This window comes from Aquarana catesbeiana, linkage group LG05 (assembly GCF_042186555.1).
Source record: "Aquarana catesbeiana isolate 2022-GZ linkage group LG05, ASM4218655v1, whole genome shotgun sequence".
In the NCBI taxonomy this organism is placed as follows: domain Eukaryota; kingdom Metazoa; phylum Chordata; class Amphibia; order Anura; family Ranidae; genus Aquarana; species Aquarana catesbeiana.
The window spans coordinates 34,150,766-34,173,484 of record NC_133328.1 but is presented as its reverse complement, the minus strand read 5'-3'; the positions used below and the strand labels follow the sequence as shown (position 1 = coordinate 34,173,484).

General features: G+C 44.7%; 1 protein-coding gene across 1 annotated transcript in view; it reads left to right on the top strand.

The window, feature by feature from the left end:
- Positions 1-22,719, top strand: part of LOC141144172 (probable acyl-CoA dehydrogenase 6) — a 196,573-nt gene that overhangs the window by 64,291 nt on the left and 109,563 nt on the right. The window contains exon 4 of the mRNA XM_073629593.1: positions 10,462-10,591. Coding sequence (XP_073485694.1) covers positions 10,462-10,591 — 130 coding nt within the window. The remainder of the gene's footprint in view (positions 1-10,461; positions 10,592-22,719) is intronic.

The window sequence follows — 22,719 nt, the reverse complement described above, 5'->3', positions numbered from 1 at the left end:
ACAGTCTGTCAGTCTTCACAGGGTGTATCTGGATTTTATTGCCCTTCTGACCTGTGAAATTCTCTGAACGGCAGTGTAGTTACAATAGGCAGATTCACCCTGTGAAGATCGTGGCTAACTGGCTGTGTTGTAAAGGAATGTGATTTCAGCCCTGCGGTGGAGGAACAGTATAGAGTGCTGTAATGGGAAAGGAGCTCAGCAGCCAGGCATAGCATGCAGGGTGGAGGGGGTGGTCCGGGGGCTTTGGGGGGGCAACTTAGATCTGGGAGGGCAAAGCCATGTGACAAAAAATCTGGAGCCTGCAGCCCTTCAGGCACCCCCCGAGGAGGTGTTAAGGGATTTGTTTTAGCAATTTCTGAAGGTTTCTCTGTCAGTGATGGCAGGTGTTGGGGGAAGGTCACCTCCCGGAGGTGTACGTCTTTTCCCCCAGTTGTCAGGGAAGTGGGGTAAGTAGACATCCCCGGGTGCGGGGTACAGAGAATCCCAGCTGGTGACTAGGAGACACTGAGCAGTGCCATACCTCATCGGTGACATCGGTCCTAATGTGGCTACAGGATGGCACTCTCCACCTCTTGCCTCGCTGAGCTCGGTTACCATTCCATTTTGCCAGCACACAGCACAGACACTTCCCCATCCTGGGCTGTTTCACCTCGTGCTCCTCTCCATTCAGGAAATGGCTCACAGCTTCTCCCCAGCCAATGGGAACAGAGGGGTGTGGACTGTGGAAGACAAAGTAGAAGCCCAGTACTGGAGCGTGGCTGTGGGGCCCTAGGGCAGATCGGAGCTGGATTTTGTGGAGGGTATGATAATATGACAGGGAGGCTGCAGGGCCCCCCTGGAGCTAGGGGTAGGGTTGTGATTGTGACCCCTGCAACCCCTTATGCTATGCCCATGGGTCTCCCTGTACTGTTACCACAAGGGTGGAAGCATAAAATTGTAGAACATGACTTTGTAAGGTGTAGCATTAATAGTACCACTCCCTGGAAACACATATTTTTTTTTCTCTCTTCTTCTTTATGTGACCTTTATATGAAAGTGTGGCCTATGTTGTATCCCGAAGGAATTAATTGTATGAGTTTCTCAGCATCTTATTTTTGCTAGAACTTTCCCTAACAGCTAATGATCTCTAACTGGGTGTCACTTAGCCATTTAGATGATAATCTTATCATTCACAAGCTGTATTAAATAGTGCTAATTAAATACGCTGGCACTTCAGAAAGCTGTCATCTTCGTTCATGTCCAATTCCCGGGGTGGCAGGTGCCACGCTAAGACCCACGGAGGAGAAAAAATCGAGACGTTAGTCTCAGGGCTGACTGACCTCAATCTGAGAAGGGATGATTAGATGTATGAAAGAGTCTGGTCTTCTTGCTCTCTCTTCTCCCTTACACCGTACTTTTCTGGGAAATGTCACGACCTGTTCTTCTTCCCTTTCACCCAGAAGGCAATTACTGTATTTGTATCACGCAGCTATTAACATACTGTGAACGGAAGGGACATAACAAATCACACTAAAGTTTGCTGAGGAGAAAATAAACTTGACATATGTTATTCCAAGAGGAATAATAAATGGGATTTATGAACATCGTGATTGCCCATGGTAATACAGAGAATTAATGTGCAAGTTCACCTTTATAACAGATTGTTAGCACAGAGGATGTGCGTTCTTTTTTTTCTCATTTTTATTTACCATTTTGTCCCCTTTTTTTGGTCTGGGTGACCTATGAGTACGTTATACGATTGAGGTTCATCCTGTGATCAACCGGTCACTCTGAATGTCTAAAATGAGGGAAATGGTAACATTGCCTACATCAATCTGATCAGCTTAATGCAATGTCTAAAATGTATTAGAATAACAAAAAAATCAAAAGCGATCACTTTGCAATCAATTGTTGCTTTTACCATTTGATCAGTTTTATTAAGATCGAAATTTTCCAGTCCTTTCAGTCTCATTCATCTTTGGTTCAATTGTTCAAAATCTATTGAAAGGATTGCAAAAAATGATCAACAGTTTTTTTCTTTTTTTTCAGTAAAGATATTTAAATGATTGTTTCATTAAACAGTAGGATCAATTCATGGCTAATGATTGGCCTGAAATGATCGACGTCCAGACTATCTGGTTTCAGACAGTGTAGGTGGTAAGCTCTTGTTTGTGGGTACCACAAATCCCACATGGTATTCTCAAAATAATCCAGTGCCCTGAGGCATCTGATCTCATCATTGTGCTGTATTGATTTACTGACCAATCAGCAGCTAGGGTTGTGTTTTTGAACAAGCTCTATTACTGATGCAGTGATGGTCAGAGAACTGGGAGCGCTTGGAGCCAGTACTAAAGATAATTTTGTCTTTGAGGATATAAACATCAGACTTGTGCAATTCGGTTTAAGAGGGCCAAGGATTTGGTTAGTGTTCATTTTAAAAGAGAAGTATGGACTCTTTTTTTTTTTTTTGGCAATCATACTTGCCTAGGTGGATGCAGCATCAGACCGATGTTGCATCTGTCCCTGGGTGCCTCTAACACTGAGAACCATTGGGTAGAAGGGTTTGGGACTTTAAATGAGGCGCATGACAATATAGTCATGCAACCTCCATCCCTAATATCTGAGACAAAGGAGAGAGGTCGGACTTTATATGAGGCACATGAAACATGATTGCTAAAAATAGTCAAAAGTAATGACATATTTATTTGATATGAAAAGGTAGATGATGTGGCACATTGCAATTATTACACACATGGAAAATTAATATACCGTGTTTCCCTGAAAAATAAGCCCCACCCTATAAGTAAGACCTAGTGTGATTATCAGGGCGGGCTGCAATATAAGCCCTACCCCGAAAATAAGCCCTTTGTTAAAAATCCTGTAATCCCTTTTGTAAAACTGGTGCAGTGTCTCCGTTTGTTACTGTAATAAAACTCCCATGTTTACACCCACCGCTGACCCGCCGGAGGTCCTCTTCTCTTCTCCCAGCTGACGTCTGCTTCCCTTTCCTCTTCTGTGCACGCAGCGGGCGGACGTCAGCGGGATCTCAGCTCTTCTCTTTCCTCCTCTCCTCCCCACTGACGTCTGCTGCCCCTTCCTCTTCTGTGCACGGAGCGGGTTGATGTCAGCGGGGATCTCAGCTCTTGTCTTTCCTCCTCTCCTCCCCGCTGACGTCTGCTGCCCCTTCCTCTTCTGTGCACGGAGCAGGCGGACGTCAGCGGGATCTCAGCTCTTCTCTTTCCTCCTCTCCTCCCCGCTGACGTCTGCTGCCCCTTCCTCTTCTGTGCATGGAGCGGGTTGACGTCAGCTGGGATCTCAGCTCTTCTCTTTCCTCCTCTCCTCCCCGCTGACATCTGCTGACCCTTCCTTTTCTGTGCACAGAGCGGGCTGACATCAGCGGGGATCTCAGCTCTTCTCTTTCCCTCTCTCCTCCCCGCTGACGTCTACGGCCCCTCCCTCTTCAGTATCACTCTGAGCGGGCTGACATCAGCGGATCTCAGAAGAAGAGCAGATCACTAATGCCCAGAGGAGCTTTTATAAAGGTACTTTATATAAAACTGTGGTTCACTGCACTGTATACCGGTATACTATTTTTATTAAAACAGATTACATAATTTCATAATGATTTTAAGAAATTTTTTTTTTTAAATGATTAAATTGATGTAAAAAAACTGACTGCTGACCTGACAATGGGAGGGTTGGGGGAGAGGGAGGATAAGACAGGGGACACAGGAGCATTCAGGGTTTGGAGAGTTCTGATGATCCAGAAAAAGATGACATGACTGTATTTGAATAAATGTAGTTTATTGTAAATAAATAAGACATGCCCTAAAAATAATCCCTAGTGTTTTTTTTGTAGCCAAAATTAATATAATACCGGTCTTTTTTTCGGGGAAAAACGGTATATACACACACATCAGTAACATATAGCATAACTCCATAATGTGTACATACACTCACATGTTATCATGATACACTGGGTAGAGGATGTTAGGAGCCGATTGGAACTCCATGTCATATAAATAAATGGAAGAAGCAGCGCTGTAAAGCAATATGTGATAAATAAATGTCACAATAGTGTTAAATAATATTAGAGTCCATATCAGATCAATTGAATCAGCAAAGTTCTATAATAATAGTCTTCAAAGGTGAAACGGATGAGGACCCCAGCTTGGGTCTCTACCAAAAATGATTGACAAATAAACTGGATAACCTTCACCACACCACTGTGATATGAGTAAAATGCGCGCTTACCAACTGGCAAGCTTAATAAAGCTTGTGACCTTAACCCGGTCGGGGCCTTTCTTGAAATGGAGACACCACTAAAACGTTCCTTAGACCGTGACTAGACCACTAATCTCCATAGAAGGGGAACCTGGATGCGTGAGGTACTGAGCTCCTAGTTAGGAGTTGTTCTCTCAGACAATGCCACACAAAAAAAGAGGAAAAACAACATAGTGTAATCCTGGATGGATGTTTATTTAAAATAATTAAAAATACACTTACAATGTGTCGAATAAAATAGGCATAAGAAGCCGGCCGGCTACATAGGAACACCCGTCCTACAGACGGTGAGTACGGCACGTCAGCACGTCAGCACGCCCGACGTACGTTTCGTCACACTTCTGACGTCGTCTGGGGCACATAGTTGTTATTGTAAGAAAAACAAAATAGGATCTAAAATAAAAGATAAACAACGTAGGCTGAAAAAAATCACTGCATCAAAAATAGCTTGACACATTTCGTGGATTAGCTCCACTTCCTCAGGAGCAGATGCATGATGCATATCTGCAAAAGAGGTGTATAAATACCAATTTAATATGATGGTTACCCCAACTAACAGAAGGGGGGGGGGGGGTATTGTAGGAGGGAAAGAGTATGCATTCTTCTTGAATACTTACAAATTGGCTCTGGGTTAAAAAATGCGGTACTGGATGGTGGGGGGCGCTGAAAGTGTCTGTCCCGGGAGGTGTGGTATTGCAGACCCGCGGAAGCCAAGGTACACACAAACACAACCCCAGGAAGGTAAGGGTCACCATAGAAAAATTTTGGGTAGTGGGAAGTGGCATCTCCAAGGATTTCTATAAGAGTAATAAATTGTATATAAAATATTGAATATAGCTACTACCATAGATGAGTGCAACACATAACCAAGGTGACTGGAAAGAAAGAACAAAAGTGAATGCAGAGTGGACCATGGATCTAGTGCAGAAAAAATAGGCAGAGTGTATAGAAGGTGTTGCATAAACCCACCTTATAAGTACCTCCCATAGGGAAACATGAGGTGGAAAAGAACTGAGTGATCAAACACTACTGATTGCTCAGTTCTCAGAGCTCTGTGAGCAGAGAGCTAGTGACTGCCTGTCACCGTTCTCTGCTCTGCCCTTCTCCTCGCTCATTGGAGTGCTGGGCTGTGGAGATGGTGGGATGGCCAGCTCAGGCTCCCAGTGGCTCGCTGAAAGGCTGAGCCGGGTGTCGGTCCAGGCACGTGGGCAGATCCTGACTCCATTGAAGCGATCTTACCTGAGCCTGGACTGGCTCCTTGACATCAGCCGACAGCGGGCTTCAGCCCACTGTCTGCTGAAAACGGGTCACAGAAGTGCAGAACAAACTGCACTCCTGTGATCCACATGAGAAGTACAGACAAACTAGCTTTGGCTGTATTTCTCCTTTTAAAAAAAATGCACTTTAACTTTAATTAATCACCTTTTTAATATAGCTTATTTCTCTAATCCTCATTGCACTACCTGCCTGGAGTTCACATGTTCTACTGTGCCTGCGTGGGTTTCCTCTGGGTACTCTGGTTTCCTCCCACACTCCAAAGACATGCTGGTAGGTTAATTGGCTCCTGTCTAAATTGCCCCCAGTATGTGAATGTATGAATGTGAGTTAGGGACCATAGATTGTAAGCTTCTTGAGGGCAGGAACGTATGTGAATGTACAATATACTGTATATGTAAAGGGCTGCGTAAATTGACAGCACTATAAAAGTACCTGTAATGAATAAATAAAATAAGCATTGTAACCTTACTTTTTGGCACTGGAAGTTTTAATTGCCACGCTCATTAAAACAGCAACATTGCTGATATTCCAATTTGAATGCACATATGAGCATGGTCCCAGCATGCTCTGCACACAACAATATGACTTGCTCAAGCAGGCCTTGTCATGGCACCCTTGTCACCCTTAAAAAGAGACTCACAAACAAAAGCACAGATCATTTACCACTGCAATTTCCAATTCATCTACAGTAAAATGTAACAAAGATATGTATTTACATCTCTTGGGTTTAGGTAAATCGTGAAGTATCCCATACAAAGGAAGAAATTGCACACTTCATGTATTTATTTATTACTGGTACTTATATAACGCCGTCAATTTTCACATCGCTTTACATGTATATTGCACATACATCAGTCCCTGCCCTCAAGGAGCTTACAATCTAAGGTCCCTAACTCACATTCATACATACACATACTAGGGTCAATTTATACAGATTAACGATTAACCTACCAGCATGTCTTTGGAGTGTAGAAGGAAACTGGAGTACCCGGAGGAAACCCACGCAGGCACAGGGAGAACATGCAAACTCTAGGCAGCATATAGATGGGAATCTTCCTTGTACTCCAGTGTTGCAGGGCAAGAATGCTAACTATATAACCACTATTCTGTTCTGTTTCCTTCCCTTAACCACTTGCCGCCCGCCATATAACAAAATGACTTCGGCAAAGTGGTTGCGATATCCTGACCAGACGTCATTTGATGTTTTTCATGCTATGAAGCCGCTGCGCGTCCCTGGGGGCATGCATCGCGGTGATCGTTGTTGCGGCGTGTCAGCCTGACACACGGAAGCTACGATCTCGGTAAAGAGCCTCTGACGGAGACTCTTTACCACATGATCAGCCAGGTCCAATCACGGCTGACCACGATGTAAACAGGAAGAGCCGTTGATCGGCTTTTCCTCACTCGCGTCTGACAAACGCCAGTAGAGGAGAGCCGATCGGCTGCTCTCCTGACAGGGGGGGGTCTGTGCTGATTGTTTATCAGCGTAGCCCCCCTCGGATGCCTGCCCAGGACCACCAGGGATGCCACCAGGGATGGCCACCACACTGGACCACCAGGTATGCCACCCTAGACCACCAGGGAAATGCCAATCAGTGCCCAGGCAGCTGCCAATCGGTGCCAAATCAAAATACCTACCAGTGCCACCAGTAATGCCTGTCAGTTAAATCTATCAATGCCCATCAGTGTCCAACAGTGCCATCTATCAGTGCCACCCATAAGTACCCATCAGTGCAGCCTTTCAGTGCCCATCAGTGCTGCCTATAAATGCACATCAGTGCAGCATATCAGTGCCCATCAGTGCCACCTCATCGGTACTGCTTTATCAGTGCAGCTTATCAGTGCCCATCAGTGAAGGAGAAAACTTACTTATTTACAAAGATTTGTAACAGAAACAAACAAAAAAAACATTTTTTTTTTCAAAATTTTCGGTCTTTTTTTTTTATTTGTTTAGCAGAAAATAAAAATCTCAGAGGTGATCAAATACCACCAAAAGAAAGCTCTATTTGTGGGAAAAAAATGATAAAAATGTAGTTTGGGTACAGTGTAGCATGACCGCGCAATTGTCATTTAAAAAGTGATAGCACTGAAAGCTTAAAATTGGCCTGGGCAGGAAGGTGCGAAAGTGCCTTGTATTGAAGTGGTTAAAGCAGAACTTCAGTAATTTTTTCATCTTTCCATCTATTAAATCTTCTGCTCTTGTTGTTTTATCTTTAGTTAGTAAAAAAAAAAATTCTGCCAGTAAATACCTTATATAGCCCACTTCCTGTTTCTTGTCTTGTAAAAAGCCTAGGCTTATGACATCATTCACAGCTCTCTCTCTCACTCTCGTGAGAGTTTGCCAGAAAGGGGGGGGGGGGGGGGGGGGGGGGGTGAGTCATAAGAGGGCCAATGAGAGCTGCAGAGCTGGAGGTGTGCCTCTGTGTAAATCCAGGAAGTGAACAGGCAGCAGTTTCAGCTGCCCACAGTTAAAATGGATGCAGCCAGACTCAGCGAAGGTAGATTTCTGCAGCCTATTTGGCCAGTACAGAATCACAGTATATATAAAATAATATGCAAAGTGGTTGGAGGGAAGCTTCAGAATGGCAAAGGTGTTTTTATTAGAAATTATGTGAGCAGACTGCAGTTCCTCTTTAAGAAAAAAAAAGAACTTTTAGTTAATAAAACAAAAAACATTTTTAGTAGAGTGGAGAAGGGATACATCTTCTGATAATGTTTTTTTATTGCTGTCTGTGTCTTATGGTTTTGACCAGTCTCCCATTTTTATATGGGCATCACAGGGACAGGAAGCCAACTGAGGTCACAGACCTAAATAAAAACCTGACAGAAATGTTAAACTTTTCCCCAAACCTGTTTTTCCAAAACTAAACAAGAGAATGTTGGTTGGAGTTGGAGGATTTCAAGGGATTGTAAAGGCAGATTTTTTTTTATTTCTTAAATGATAAACACGTTAAACTTGCTCTGTGCAGTGGTTTTGCACAGAGCAGTCCCGATCCTCCTCTTCTCTGGCCTCCTGCTGGTGCTCCTGGCTCCTCCCCCCACCCCAGACGATTGCTCCATAGCAAGCAGCTTGCTATGGGGGCACTTGTGAGTGCCAACCCCCCCCGCTTCCGCCTCACTGACTGTTATTGACAATGACTCCCGCTACTGTGTCCGAGCCAGTGAGAGAGAGAGAGCCGAGAGACCTCGGCTCTTGTGCACATCGCTAGATCTAGATCAGGCTCAGGTAGGTATTGGGGGGGGGAGCTGTATGGAGAAGGTTTTTAACCTTAATGCATTGAATGCATTAAAGTGATATTAACGTTTTTTATTTGTTTTGTTTAAAAATAACAAGCATGTTATACTTAACTGTTCTGTGTAGGGGTTTTGCACAGAGCAGCCACGATACTCTTCTTCTTGGGTCCCTCACTGGCACTCCTGTCCCCTTCCTCTTGCAGAGTGCCCTCACAGCAAGCAGCCTGCTGTGGGGGCACCTGTGCCGAGCCGCTGCTCTGTGTGTCCATTCGGCCCTGCCCCCTCTCTCTCCTCATTGGCTCACTGGCTTTGATTGACAGCACCGGGAGCCAATGGCTCCCACTGCTGTGTCTGAGCCAGTGAGGAGAGAGAGTGGAGAGAGCCTGTGCTCTCATGCACATCACCGGATCAAGATCAGGCTTAGGTAAGTATTTAGGGGGCTCGCGGGAGGAGCTGCATGTAGAAGGTTTTTTACCTTAAAGAGGAGTTCCAGCCTGAGGGAAAAAATGAAAAGTCAGCAGCTACAAATACTGTAGCTGCTGACTTTTATTATAAGGACACTTACCTGTCCAGGGAGCCCGTGATATCAGCGCCCCAAGCCGATCTATCCATTGGCTCCGGGTGCAGGCACCGGCATCATTACTGAGGGCTTCACAACTTGTCTCCTACTGCACTTTCTGAATGGTCCCACTGTCTTCTGAGACCTGTACGGGGGAAGGGGCCAGAAATTGCGTAGATCGCCGCACATTGATTGCAGCGATCTAACATGAAAGCGGGAGCAGGTACCTGGTTTTGACAGGTATCTGCCCCCCCCGAAAGGTGCCCAATATGACAGCGGAGGGGAACAAACAAGCAGAGCGTCCCCTTTTTTGGGTGGAGCTCCGCTTTAATGTATAAAATGCATTAGGGTAAAAAACTTTCTGCCTTTAGAGCCTCTCTAAAGTGAACATGTGTCCAGCCTGCATATATTCAAAAATTTACATAAGCCCCCACTGACCTCTGTAGCTGCAGGCACTGTAGAGTAATTTATACTTAAATCTCAAAGCAAAGTCAACTCAGTTCACATGTGTGCATTGCAGTAACGTGGTATACATGCGTTGTGAATGGCACCCCAATGAACCTTCACTACATCACACAGCTCCGTGAACGACACCTTCAATTGTGGAATGCTTCCTGAACCAAATGTTCATGCTTCGAGTTGCATTAAAGCCCATTTGCATGTATTGCTTGTAATGTGAACAGGCCTTCAGTCCATTTCTGACAGCTTACAGTGCCTGGTACAGAAATTCTGCTTTTTCTCCAATCTCCATTGAAAATAAGGGGAGCTGTTTTTTAGAGTCTGTATTGTGAAGTTTGAGGATGAATTACACGACAGTGTCTGCAGCCACATAGGTCAGTGAGAGTTTTGCCAAAGCGCTTTTACTGCTTGTTAAGATTCTGTAAATGCTTTAATATCCAGAGTCTGGGCACATGTTCATTTAAACGAAACTACAATGCTAATAACCATATTGTGCAACTTATTGTTTGATAGAATTTTAAGCTGTTATTGAACATTTACTGTTAGTAGAAAAATGGGCACTGCAATCTGAAAGATTTAATGAATAACTGAATTAATTAATGAACCAATACATTAATTATCAAATGCATTGCTAAGTGAATGAATTAATATTTTCCTTGTGTTTGTAGAATTTGGTGGAATGGGTTTGGACTTTTCATATAGCATCGCCATTGCAGAAGAACTTGGAAATATCAATTGTGGTGGGATACCCATGGCCATAGGAGTCCAGTCTGACATGGCGACTCCAGCATTGGCAAGGTAATGACAAATTAATGATTAATCTTATTCTGAAAGCCACGTGACGTTGCAGCTTGATTAACAATATTCAAATTTGTATGAATAGTTTAAAGCTGAATTACTAATATACCACTTGTAATGCTCCTTCCAGCAGGTTTGTCTAAGCCTCAGAATCCTGCAAGGGCATTTTGCAGATACTTCAGAAATAGGAGGTGTCACGGAACGTCTCACACTCCACTTGAGTGCTTCCGTCAGTATACCACTTCCTTGTAGTCTGGATACAGATATCAGATACAGAAACACTTGCTTCACTGCTAACATGGACTATATATTTATTAGAACCAGGATACAGTCTTATATACAGTAGAAGATGAGGTTCCCCCCTCCTGCTCATATTACTCTAACAATACACCTGTAACCTAATTAACCTAATTAACGTGAGCTAGTTTACTAAATCATTTACCCAGACCAGATGACTCAGAGACATGACCTGTAGGACACAGACTTGTGGGCACCGAGCTTCACACAGTAGTATAAACACAATAGCAGGAGCTAATTACAATTAACAATACAAACAACAATCTCCCCCCTCCTCAGCCTAGTCATCAACAACTATAGTAGGATTAGACTGTTCGTCTCCTAGCCAGTCCTGGAGGCTAATGTGATCAGCTCACTCAATTAACAGGTTAAGTTCAGAATCAATCAAACCAAGAATAGTCTCTACATACATCCTGGGAGATATTGTGGACAAATATTACTGTCCCATTTGAAGTAGTCCAAGATATATTTTCTCACTCACCCTGTGCCAGGATAGCACAGGGTGACTTATACATAAGAGGTGTATGGGGAGCTGGAACAAGGGCATCCCCTACTTTTCAAGGGATTCTGAGTTCCACGGGCCCTCCAGTCACAGGAGGGTCAGTAACCCAGGCCATTCCTCATGGCTCACAATCACGTCGTTTAATATTGTCAGGGGAACACCTTGTCTTGAGAGCTCTCTCAATTCCCAGCAGCTCTAGGCACTGTACATAGGGTCTAAGCTCCACCCAGGCCAGCGGGATGCAGCAACTTTGAGTGGTCTGCCTGCTTTAGCTAGCTGGGGTCACAGTGTGTACCCCTTACCACCACCTCGCCGCAGAGCCCACTGTCATTTTACTTACCTAGACATTGGCTACACCATTACAAAAACAAGGAACAGAGGGCATAGCAACCTAGCGCATTACTTTTGTGATAACTTTATATTAAAAGAGCAGCAGTAGTTCCTGAGCTCAGTTTGCTGTGTGTGCAGGAACTGTGTCTGTGCTGGTTCCCTGAGTGCAGAGCCTGGCACTGGACACACATCTGCTTCCTCAGCCTCTCTCCTAGTAGTCAGTAAGAAATGCTATCACTGCAGGGGGGGCGCATGCGTGGAGCCTACGGAGGGGTAATGCCTCTGCTCAAGGGAGAACTATACAGGAGCCCACCCCAGTCATTGGCCGCCCTAACCTCACCCGTGGATACCTGTAGAAGCAGGGAACACACCGCACTCGTAGCTATGGTTCTTGGAGGCTCCAGAACGAAGCTGAAGAACAGCACCATTAAAGAAGCGCTGGCCAGGACATCTGCCAAGATGGTGCCGGCTCCCTCTTCACAGCCCTTCACGTGGTCTACCAAATCTCAGCTGCAAGCCCAGAAGCTCGTGGAGGATACTGGTGAGTCTGACTGACACAGGCAGCACTCACTCTACTATACAATCCAGGGTGGATGAGCTGGAAAACCACACACGGGATTACATTGCAGAGTTTGAGAATCTTATAGCGGAGAATCTGGTATTGCAATCACGCTTAGAAGATCAGGAGAATAGGGACCGACGCTCCAATATTAGGATCATGGGGATCCCTGAAACAGTGATTGATCTACAAGCTACTGAGCTGGCCTTATTTCAGGAACTGCTACCTGGCATTCCAGCAGAAAGATTAGAAATTGACAGGGTTCACAGGGCCCTATCAGACAGCCTATGGCCCACCTAGGGACATAATAACGAAGTTCCACTACTATCGCACCAAGAAGCAGCTACTAGCAGCAGCCAGGGGCAAGGACACACTGACCTTTCAAGGCCATACCTACCAACTGTTTGGAGACCTTTCCCAACTCAGAGTGGCCAAGAGATGCACTCTCGAACCTCACCTTCAAATCCTGCAGTGTCACCAGATCACTTACCATTGGGGATTCCCCTTCTCGTTACGTTTTACACATCTAGAAACCAAATATGTTTGTTGTACGGCTGCTGAATTCCCCTCAGAGGGACATATCAGGCAGACGCCCAGGGGTGGCCTGGGCAAAGATCACCCAGGCCACCCCCGTCAAAGCCTTTATAAACACGTCCGTTTTGATAACCTTGCAGTACCCACCATAGACTCGATGGACTGACCACGCTTATACATTTAACAACAGGACATACCCTGTCCCTTCCACTGATCCTAGGGATTGATTAAACTCTCCTTTGTCAGCATTTGATACGTTCCCGCACAAACTCTGATCTTTTCTTCAGTCACCAATCCTGATGAAACAACTAGCCTGGGATTACCTGAACTAAGGACCTCACCTTTCGGCCTCTCCTGACCGGCATGCAGCTGATAAGCTCCGAACCAAAAGTTGACACCATCTTCAGGAAGCCCTTTTACTTCAGATTCACTCCCCACCCCCACAAACCCCCCCCCACCCCTTTTTTTTTTCTTTCTCTTTAATTTTAATTATATTTTTGTTGATTTTCTTTCTTTCGCAACACCACTGTGGTTCCTGAGTGTCCCTGTTTTAATGTTATAGAGCCATATGGCACTATGGTATAGATAGACTGTGGGTTGCTTACCTTCCATATAGGTTACCCACAATCCAGTGTTTACGTTACACCCTTAAGTTAAGTGTTACTGAAATCTATTACCTACGCTATATAACTTTCGGTTCTGCTCACTGATTAGGTCCACTAGGTTAGATATATGTTGGCTTTTTCTACTAATATTGCCATGGCGATGTTCACAATGCTTACTTTTATCCTCCGGTGCTGTTCTCCCGCTGGAATTTCTTGCTCCTCCATTTGCTACCCTCGGCTTCCTGCCCTTATTATGCAGGTTCCTGACGGTGCTCCTGGAGCCTCTATGGGACCACTTGTCGGTCCCCTGGCATGCTCCAATACCCTTCTGTTATGTTTTATTTCAGCATTTTTGTTGATTGATTAAATAGGGTTGTTCACTCACTTCGGGTTCTCTTTCCTCTTTCTGCTACTGTCTTTCTCCTCCTCTCTCTTCTTCTCCCCAAGGCAGAAGAGTTTCCTTACCCTGGATATGTCCTCAATATATTTGACTTACAAATTAATGTTATGGCCCCCTTAAACATTCTCTCCTTGAATGTTCAAGGTTTCAACATCCCACATAAGCGCACCAAGGCACTGTGCTCCATTGCGGTCGCCAAATCCCATATAATTTGCTTGCAAGATGAGATTCTACTTGGCTTCAGCCTCAACCAAACAACGTGGAACCCTAGTTGGTTTTCATCGTTCCACACCATTCTCCCTCACATCCCAAATCAAGGATCCTGAGGGTAGGTACCTGATTTTTACAGAACATATATCGAATACTGCGATCACGATTGTGTCATACTACTCCCCTAACAAGCGCCCAACCACTTTTATGTCGCACCTTCTCCTTGTGGGTGATAAGCATAAATTTGGAACGGTAGTTCTCTGTGGAGATTCTAACCAAGTAATATTCCCATTCCTAGATAAATCCCCTCCAGCCCCGTCCTCTAGCCCGGTTAAACTGACTTTCCAACATCTACTCTCCAAATACAATTTAGTTGACACCTGGCGCGAAGCCAACCCCGTTAGCAAACTGTTCACTCATTACTCTCACCCACACAAATCCTTTTCTCGCATTGACCACACCTTTCTAGCAGCAAGCATGATCCCAAAGATTTTATCCGCTACTATCATTCCCTTCTCGTGGACAGACCACTGTGCAGTGTGCACCACAATTGTCTCTCCAAAACCTAGAGCGCAAGATACATCTTGGTGTATAAATAGTACCACTCTCTCCCACCCCTCTCACCAGTTAGACATAGAAATACCTCTTAAAGATTATCTTACCGACAATACCAACGATATTCCTGAAGTGACATTATGGGAAGCCCATAAACCCTTTTTTCGGGGCAAATTGATTCAGCAAGCCGCGTCCCTTAAGCGTGACCACAAGACCTTATTCCAAAAACTAAAAGCAAATTTCAATGCATGCCACACGGCCTTTCAGTTCAACCTTAATCCCACTACCAACTCACACCTAGATAAAGCCCATCTTGATTTTGACTTATTCCTTACCGATTCTGCAGACAAACTTCTTTGCAAACGCCAACACATAGCCTTTCTCAAGGCCAATAAACTCAACACACCTATGGCACGCACATTGCGGGCGATTCACCACCGCATAACGTCCGTACACTTAAAAACAGCTCGTAATACTTACACGAGTAATCCCATTAAAATACTAGAAGTGTTTCGTTCCAACCTCGCCAAACTTTACTCCACCCTCTCAAGAATTTGACCTTGCTAACGAAGACGCCCTTTTTTCCTGTGTTTCCCTTGCAACACTTGACCAAGATCAACAGGATCTACTTGAGCATCCTATTACAGACACAGAAGTAACAACGGCCATTAAAGTATTGAAACCCCATAAAAGACCAGGACCTGACAGGTTTTCGGCAACCTATTATAAGCAATTTCCACCCATTTTGATGCCTATGCTTACAAGTGCTTTCAACTTTCTGCTAGGCGGACACTCATTTAGATCCGAAACGATGATTTCTATTATTTCTAAGTTACCCAAAGATAAATCAGATACCTCTTCTTGGACAAACTATCGCCCCATCTCTCTCCTAAACCTCAATATCAAACTACTGGCCAAGATCCTCGCTATCCATTTGAATACTATTATAGGTCAATTAATACACCAGGTTTTGTTCCAATTCATTAAGCTGGCGATAATGTCAGGTGCACCCTCCTACTCTCCCACACCGCCAAATCCAGAGGCATCCCGACATGCTTTCTATCCCTTGACATCAGGAAGGCATTTGACTCAGTCACCTGGCCATATCTACGTTACACCCTTTAGTGCTGGGGTTTTGGGGATCACTTCCTGTCTTGGGTATCCTCTCTATATAATAGCCCGCGTGCTTACATTAAGTACGCTGGTTACAAATCGGCGATGTTTGACTTTCGGAGAGGCACTAGACAGGGTTGTCCCCTTTCCCCAATATTATTTGCCTTACTCATTAAACCTTTAGCACTACTGATCAGATCGGATCCAGATGTCAAGGGAATAGAACTGGGAGGCTACCATCACAAAGTGTGCCTCTTTGCAGACGGCCATCAAACTTTGCATCCCTAAATCTACCCTATACCTCTCCAAACTCAGTGGCGGGCTAGGAATCCCTAATTTTTCATCCTACTATTATGCGGCACAACTAGCGCAATTGCCCAAGTACCATGTAGCATGAGAAACATCTTTGTGGGTAGCCGTCGAAACTGTAGACTGCGACCCCATATCCTTGGCAAACATGTTATGGCTACAACCGAAAGACAGAATCTCTATCATAAACCCCATCACAAAACATTCCTTACATATATGGAACAAATTTAGGGATTTGCGAAATCTACAATCACCTCATAACCCACTCCTCTCTTTCCTTAGGAACCCTGCATTTTACTGAGCATGGCAATCCCCTGCTGCATTTATAGCCTGGTCTGACACTAATTTACTTAGATTCCACAACCTGATCTCCAACAACTCTATACATACATTCCCTACCCTCTGCGAGACTTATGGACTCCCCAGATCGGAACTATTCCGCTACCTACAAATTAAAAACTTCTATATGTAATTTCTCAGAACAGGATCATTACTGAGTCAGATGACGCAATTTGAATGTGTTTGTTAGAGCGACCCACATTAAGGGCCTCATCTCAATCCTATACCAGCAATTGAACACCGTTCCAGATAATGCACTTCCATTCTATACCGATAAATGGGCACATGATTTTGAGCGCATATTTGAGATCGCAGACTGGTCTAATATATGGCTAGCCACTAAATCCTCCTCACCTAACGTCTCCGCATTTGAAACTAACTACAAGGTCCTAGCACGTTGATATCTTGTACCGGCAAGGATCGTACACGGGGTTGTGTTTTCAAGGTTGCTCAGCTCTTGGCATCCACATACACGTCTGGCAATGCCCTGTAGCCCAAGATTTCTAAAAGAGCATTTTTGAATTGGCCTACAAAACCTTAGGAACTAATGTCCACATTGACCGGGCGACGGCTCTCTTAAACCTTAAGCTGGCTGGGCTTACCCGTACCTAGTTTCAATTGCTCTTACAACTTACCACGGCGGCCAAGCAAACTATAGCTAAGGTGTGGGAATCGCAGACTTTGGTTGTGGCTGAAACTAAGCATAGAATGAATAGGGCCCTTATTTACGCTAAAATGACAGCCATTGAAAACGATAAAATACGGAAATTTGAAAAAATATGGCAACCTTGGGTTACACACTGCTTACCCCCTGACTTCGACCATTCCTTATTACTGCCTTGGTAGTCAAACCTCTCTTTTACTCGCTTGTAACATGTCCTGGACTGGGACCGCTCTACGGGAGATCTCCCCCCTTCTTGACCTGTTTCTCCTACCTGACCCGATGGGTGTGCATGTTCTACAGTCAACACTCCCTGGCAACTCACCTTCTAGGATCCTAGACACTCTCGCACCTATACTTCTCTCTTCCACCCCTCCTCTATTCTAGTGCTACATTTCCTTCTATCTGCAACACCCACTAACGGTATCATCTCTTGTTTCCATCCACATTCTACGATAGGTTCACTTCTTGATTATTATATCAGTAACAATTGTTTATCCTTTTACAACTGTTAGTTGAAGATGGTAATAGACATTCACATTCATAATCTATCTAAAGTGAACCCCAGTCTCTACTCGTCCCTGACGAAACTGTGTTCGGATGGTTGTTAGTGCATATGGATTATGTGAGACGATTTTCTTTTGATTATGTATGTACTTGCCTTTCTTTTACTTACAATAATAGTTTTTGACAAGAAAAGAGCAGCAGTATACCAGTACTCACAAACAACATCAGCAATAAGGCACATCAAAGTCCACAATGCACTTGAAGTGGTCTGGTCACCAAGCATGAGAAGATCTTCCACAAGGCTGATGCGTTTTGAGGGGAAATCCCCTCTTCCTCAGGGCCCTAAGGAAAAGGGGATCTCCCCTCAAAATAAATAAGCCTTTTTGAAGGTCTTCTCGTGCTTTGGACATGTCTAGGTGACTAGGCCACTTCAAGTACATTGTGGACTTTGACGTGCCTTATTTCTGATGATGTTTGTGAGTATACATCTAAGATTTCTCCATTGTTCCAGCTTGGACCAATGTAATTGTGTATATACTATGCCTGGCCTATGCCCCCGGAAGCTGGAAATCACTGAAGTAGACACTGCTACTCCAGTGATCTCCACTTCAGTCCCATGCTGAGCAGCTGGCCTATTGCATTCTGAACATGAGAAGTCAGCCACTTGGCATGGAAGCCATATAAAGAATGCCTTACATTTTCTGAATGAATGCAAAGTGTTCTCTGATTGGATGAGATGAAACAGTGACATCACAACCTCATCCATTCAGAGAATGCTTTTCATTTATTGAGAAAATACAAAGAATTCTCTGATTGGCTCCTATGCTGAGAGGGTGACCTTGTGTGTTCAGAATGCAGCAGGGCAGCCGCTCAGCACTGGACCCGGAAGCAAGTGGAGATTACTGCAGTAGTGTTATGTACTTCTGTCATTTCCAGCTTCAAGAGGGATCCCACAGGTATGGTATGTACATAGTTACATTGGACGAAGCGGGACCGTAAAAATATCTGTACTGGAATTCTGTTAATTACATATAATAATACCACAAATATTTCTATAGTGCTTTTCTCCCCAAGCACTTTTATTTTGTGTGCACACACTCCTTCATGAATGTAACATTTATTATATAATATATATCAACTATCCAAATCTTCCAGTTTAGCAGAGGTGTTCCAGAATGTACACCATTAGATTACATATCAGTTGATAATTTGTAGCAAAAAAAAAAAAAAAAAAACCACACCAAGCACTTATTGTGCTTAACCAGTATCTCTAATGGGGTGATTTCAATCATATTCCTCTCTGAACCGTCAGAAGGACCAGAGGGGAAAAAGGGACATAGAGGACAACTGAGGTTTTAATGCATTCTCACTCTATCCAAAAAAAGTTTCATCTAGAGTTAAGCGTTCAGTTCTTTGAAGCAGGTCTTTTTCATACAAATAAAACCTCTACTTTTACATGATTGGTTCTTTAAATAATTAAATCCGTTGTTTTGGCTGGTGATCCGTCAGCTCGCTGTTGGGCTTTCAGTAAAACAAATCTAGCCTATGACTCGGGAACGGTGCCAGGCTCTTGGCCTCTGAGAGTGCCCATCTTTCTAGTAATAATTGCCATAAAGCGTGCCCACAGGGGACAGCTTAAACATACCATTGACTAATGTTTCAGCCAAAGTGATTACTTTGTTTCATTAAAGGGATTGCTCGCCTTCTCTGTTGTTGGGGCTATTTAACGGTTTTACAATCTGGCTTATATGGATGGGTTTCTACAGAGTGCCAAGTCAGTGATTGTTTGTCTCCACCATGGTTTTTAGAACTACTCTCCTAGAAACTTTTTTTTTTTTAAATTAAAGTGATTCTGTTGTTGAGTTTTAAAAATGTTGAAAAGCATAACCTGCAAAAGACGAGCTACGACCACCTGAAGAATCTTCAAATTTGATGAGAACTTTTGACAGGAGTTTTGAATACCCGTGTCCTGCACTTTATGCTGTGAGTCTTTTCTCTGACCCCTGATGTGTTCTGTACAGGGCTTTTTTTCTTAGAGAATACGTGCAGGAACCCACCCTCCACAGTCAGCTCTCCACTCCCAATCCCACCCACATCCCCAATCCCGCCATTCCTCGGCAAAGAGAAGTAAAGTGTTGCCAAATAATGGGTGTAGTCAAAGCTCACCTTCTCCCCCGTGTCCACAACTCCCCTGTCCATACATAGGTCACCTTCTCTACTCTCATCCACAGCTCATCCGTCCCCCTGCCCCATTCACAGGTTACATTGTTTTCTCTTATCCACAGTTCACCCCTCCACAGCTCACCCTCTCCCCCACCCACAGCTCACCCTCTCCCCCACCCACAGCTCACCCACTCCCACACCCCACACATTCCACAATTCGCCTAACATGTGCCCCCCCATCCACAACTCCCCCTTTAAGCTCTGTCAACATATCGCCTCTGCACTCCCCCCATCCACAGCTTACACCCCCAGTCCACAATCACATCTGCACCCCCAAGCACAGCTTATCTTTCCCCCTCCACATTTCACTTCTGCACCCCTATGTACAGCTCACCCCAATCTACAGCTCTAAACCTCTGCAATCCCCCATCTTTCACCTCTGCATCTCACTTTGCACAATCTCCACCCCCCCACCCCTAGCTCTGACCTCCACAGGACATCCAAAACTTCACAGTCTACTTTCTCTGCACAATCAGTCCCCCACCCCCTCCTCCTACCTCTGCAGCTCTCTCACTTGCATTCGCATTTAGCAGTGCAGCCAACTCGGTTCTATTGGCACATCAGGCTTTTTTTTTATTCCTCAACCTACCGCAGTCTCCTCCGTACAGCTCCACCTGTCAGATCAGTGTAGCACAGAACCGAGGAGGAGTTTCAGAGTGCTTCACTTGGCTCCGTGCTGCACAGATCTGACAGGCAACAGGCTGGGATAGCTGCCTTTGGAATACCCATTTGCAAAACCCGGCCCCAGGGCACCCATCAATAGACATGTGCATGACAAAATAATTTGTTTTGTTTCGTTTAGATTCATTAATCTAGTGATTTATGTAGCACCCTGATGTTTAGGCAGGGTTGCTAGTAAATTTACCTGCCAAGTATAGTTTCCTTGGCCAGTTGATAGGAGATCAATTAATTTCCCCCTAATTCTGGAATTGCTGCACTTCTCTCTTCTGTCACTAGATGGCCGGGTATCTGGTGGCATTAGATAAGACAAAGGCATTGCAAGGACAGATTAAGAATGAATGGGGTGTTCCAGCCAATGGGCAGGGATTTTCTTGGATCCCTTGGCTTGCTGGGACAGCCTACCTATTTGGGTGGAGTCAGGTGATCAGGGTTCTGTGCCACCAGGACGGCTGTCTGGGTGGACGTGTGTTGTACTGCCCAGGGCTGCTAGGCCAGATTCTGAGGCCTATCCCTGGGACATCTGGCTGCTAGGCTGTCTGAGGGCCTATCCAGAAGCAAGAGAGCAGCTCAGGGTTGGGACTGCGGTTTGCAGTCCAACCAAAAGTAATGGTTCTTCCGGCTGGAGAACTGGAGGTAGAGGGGAAGCTGTCACCACTAAAGGACCATCCACCCTATCACCGGGGACAACCGTGAGTAGCTGAAGCAAGTACCAGAGCAGCCGGGGACGGAGTCCACAGGTGTCCCTTTCAGCCCTGTGTAAATTAATGACAGGTGTTAAGGAAATGATTAAGAGCTCCAATCGAGCTCAAGGTTATCTGCTGCTGTCTCTAATTTGAAAAGTGTTGATATGCATGCATATAAAAGTAAACACACTGAGACACGCTCAGTTTCGTTACTGTTACACTTCTAATTTATTCAAGGCGGTGTTAATGTTTTATACACACAAATACGTCATTGCTATGTCAGTCTAATAGGTACATCTCATTGGTCAAGATAGAAAAGAAGATGGATAATTTTCATAACGAGGTTTGGCTCTCTTTGTTCTTATCTCCAGTTCCGCGTTCTTCTGTGTGTGGGAGGTAGGGGGTACACGCCATTTTGAGAAAATATAGGAACAGAGCAAATCTGTATACTTATATAATGAGTAAGGAGAAAAATATGTATGCACATAAGAAAATAGACATTTTCAGATTACTATTATTATTATCTACATCACATTCCTTCACAATCCCCCCTAAAATGACTATTTTCTCTTTTCTGTCCCTAATACTAAAGGTCCTACTTTTTAGCCTGGCCCTTCTCCTCAGCAACTCTTTTAGGCTGTATATAGAATTGGGCAGCAACTGTTCACTTCCCTCCTCGATACAGCTGGAGAGGTGCAGTCAGGCGCTATCTATCCCTATAACCCTATAGGATTGTGAGATTATGGACAGGGAGTGACTGTAGAGGAGTGAAGGGTTTGTCATCTTCCATCATAAGGAGGTCCTCTTCTTCTTGGTGGAGAAATGTAGGTGTGCTATTGTCTACAGCCTTGCTCATTAACTTTTTTACAAAAGGTAGAATACAGCATATAATCAGGGCTAAAAGGACCAGGATTATTAATACCGTTACCCGTATCTGGGCGAACACCTTCTGCCACCCACTCATCCAGCTAAAATATTGATCCCATGGGTCTGTGATACCTGAGTTCTTCTTCAACTCTAGTGACAGATCTTCTAATTTCTTTATAGCTAAAGTAACCTTACCATTTGGGCCAATATTATCAGGAATGTATGTACAACAGGTTCCCGTTTTTTCCTATGATTTTACAAAACACCTCCTTTCCCAGATAACACCATGTCTAAGGCCATCCGGTCCTGGAATGTCATGTAGGAAGTGGGGGCTAACTGATCAGAAATTCCCTGGAGGGCATCTTTAGAGTAATTTACAAATCTCTGTTGGTTATAATATGTATAGTGTCAGGTCACCTAGAGGCTGGGTGACAGATGCACACCGTTGGGATCAGGAGTGCACTGCAAGGTAGTGGACCCTACGGGTGACTGCTGCGGATTGTACCTTGGGAGGTTCAGGAAGCAGGTCTACTGGATCACTGACACAGATCCCACTGGGAGCTAGAGCATAGATTCCCCAGGGCGCGGAGTCTAAGAGCCAGCAGGTGTTCACCAGAGCCTCTAGTGGTGAGGATGGACTGCGCTGCAGTCTGGCTCCAGGTCGCGGCCCCCAGGGTCTCACAGCTCACGCTCACGGTAGACTACAGGAGCAGAGGAAGGAGGGAGCTGGCTGGAACATCAGGGTCACAGGCA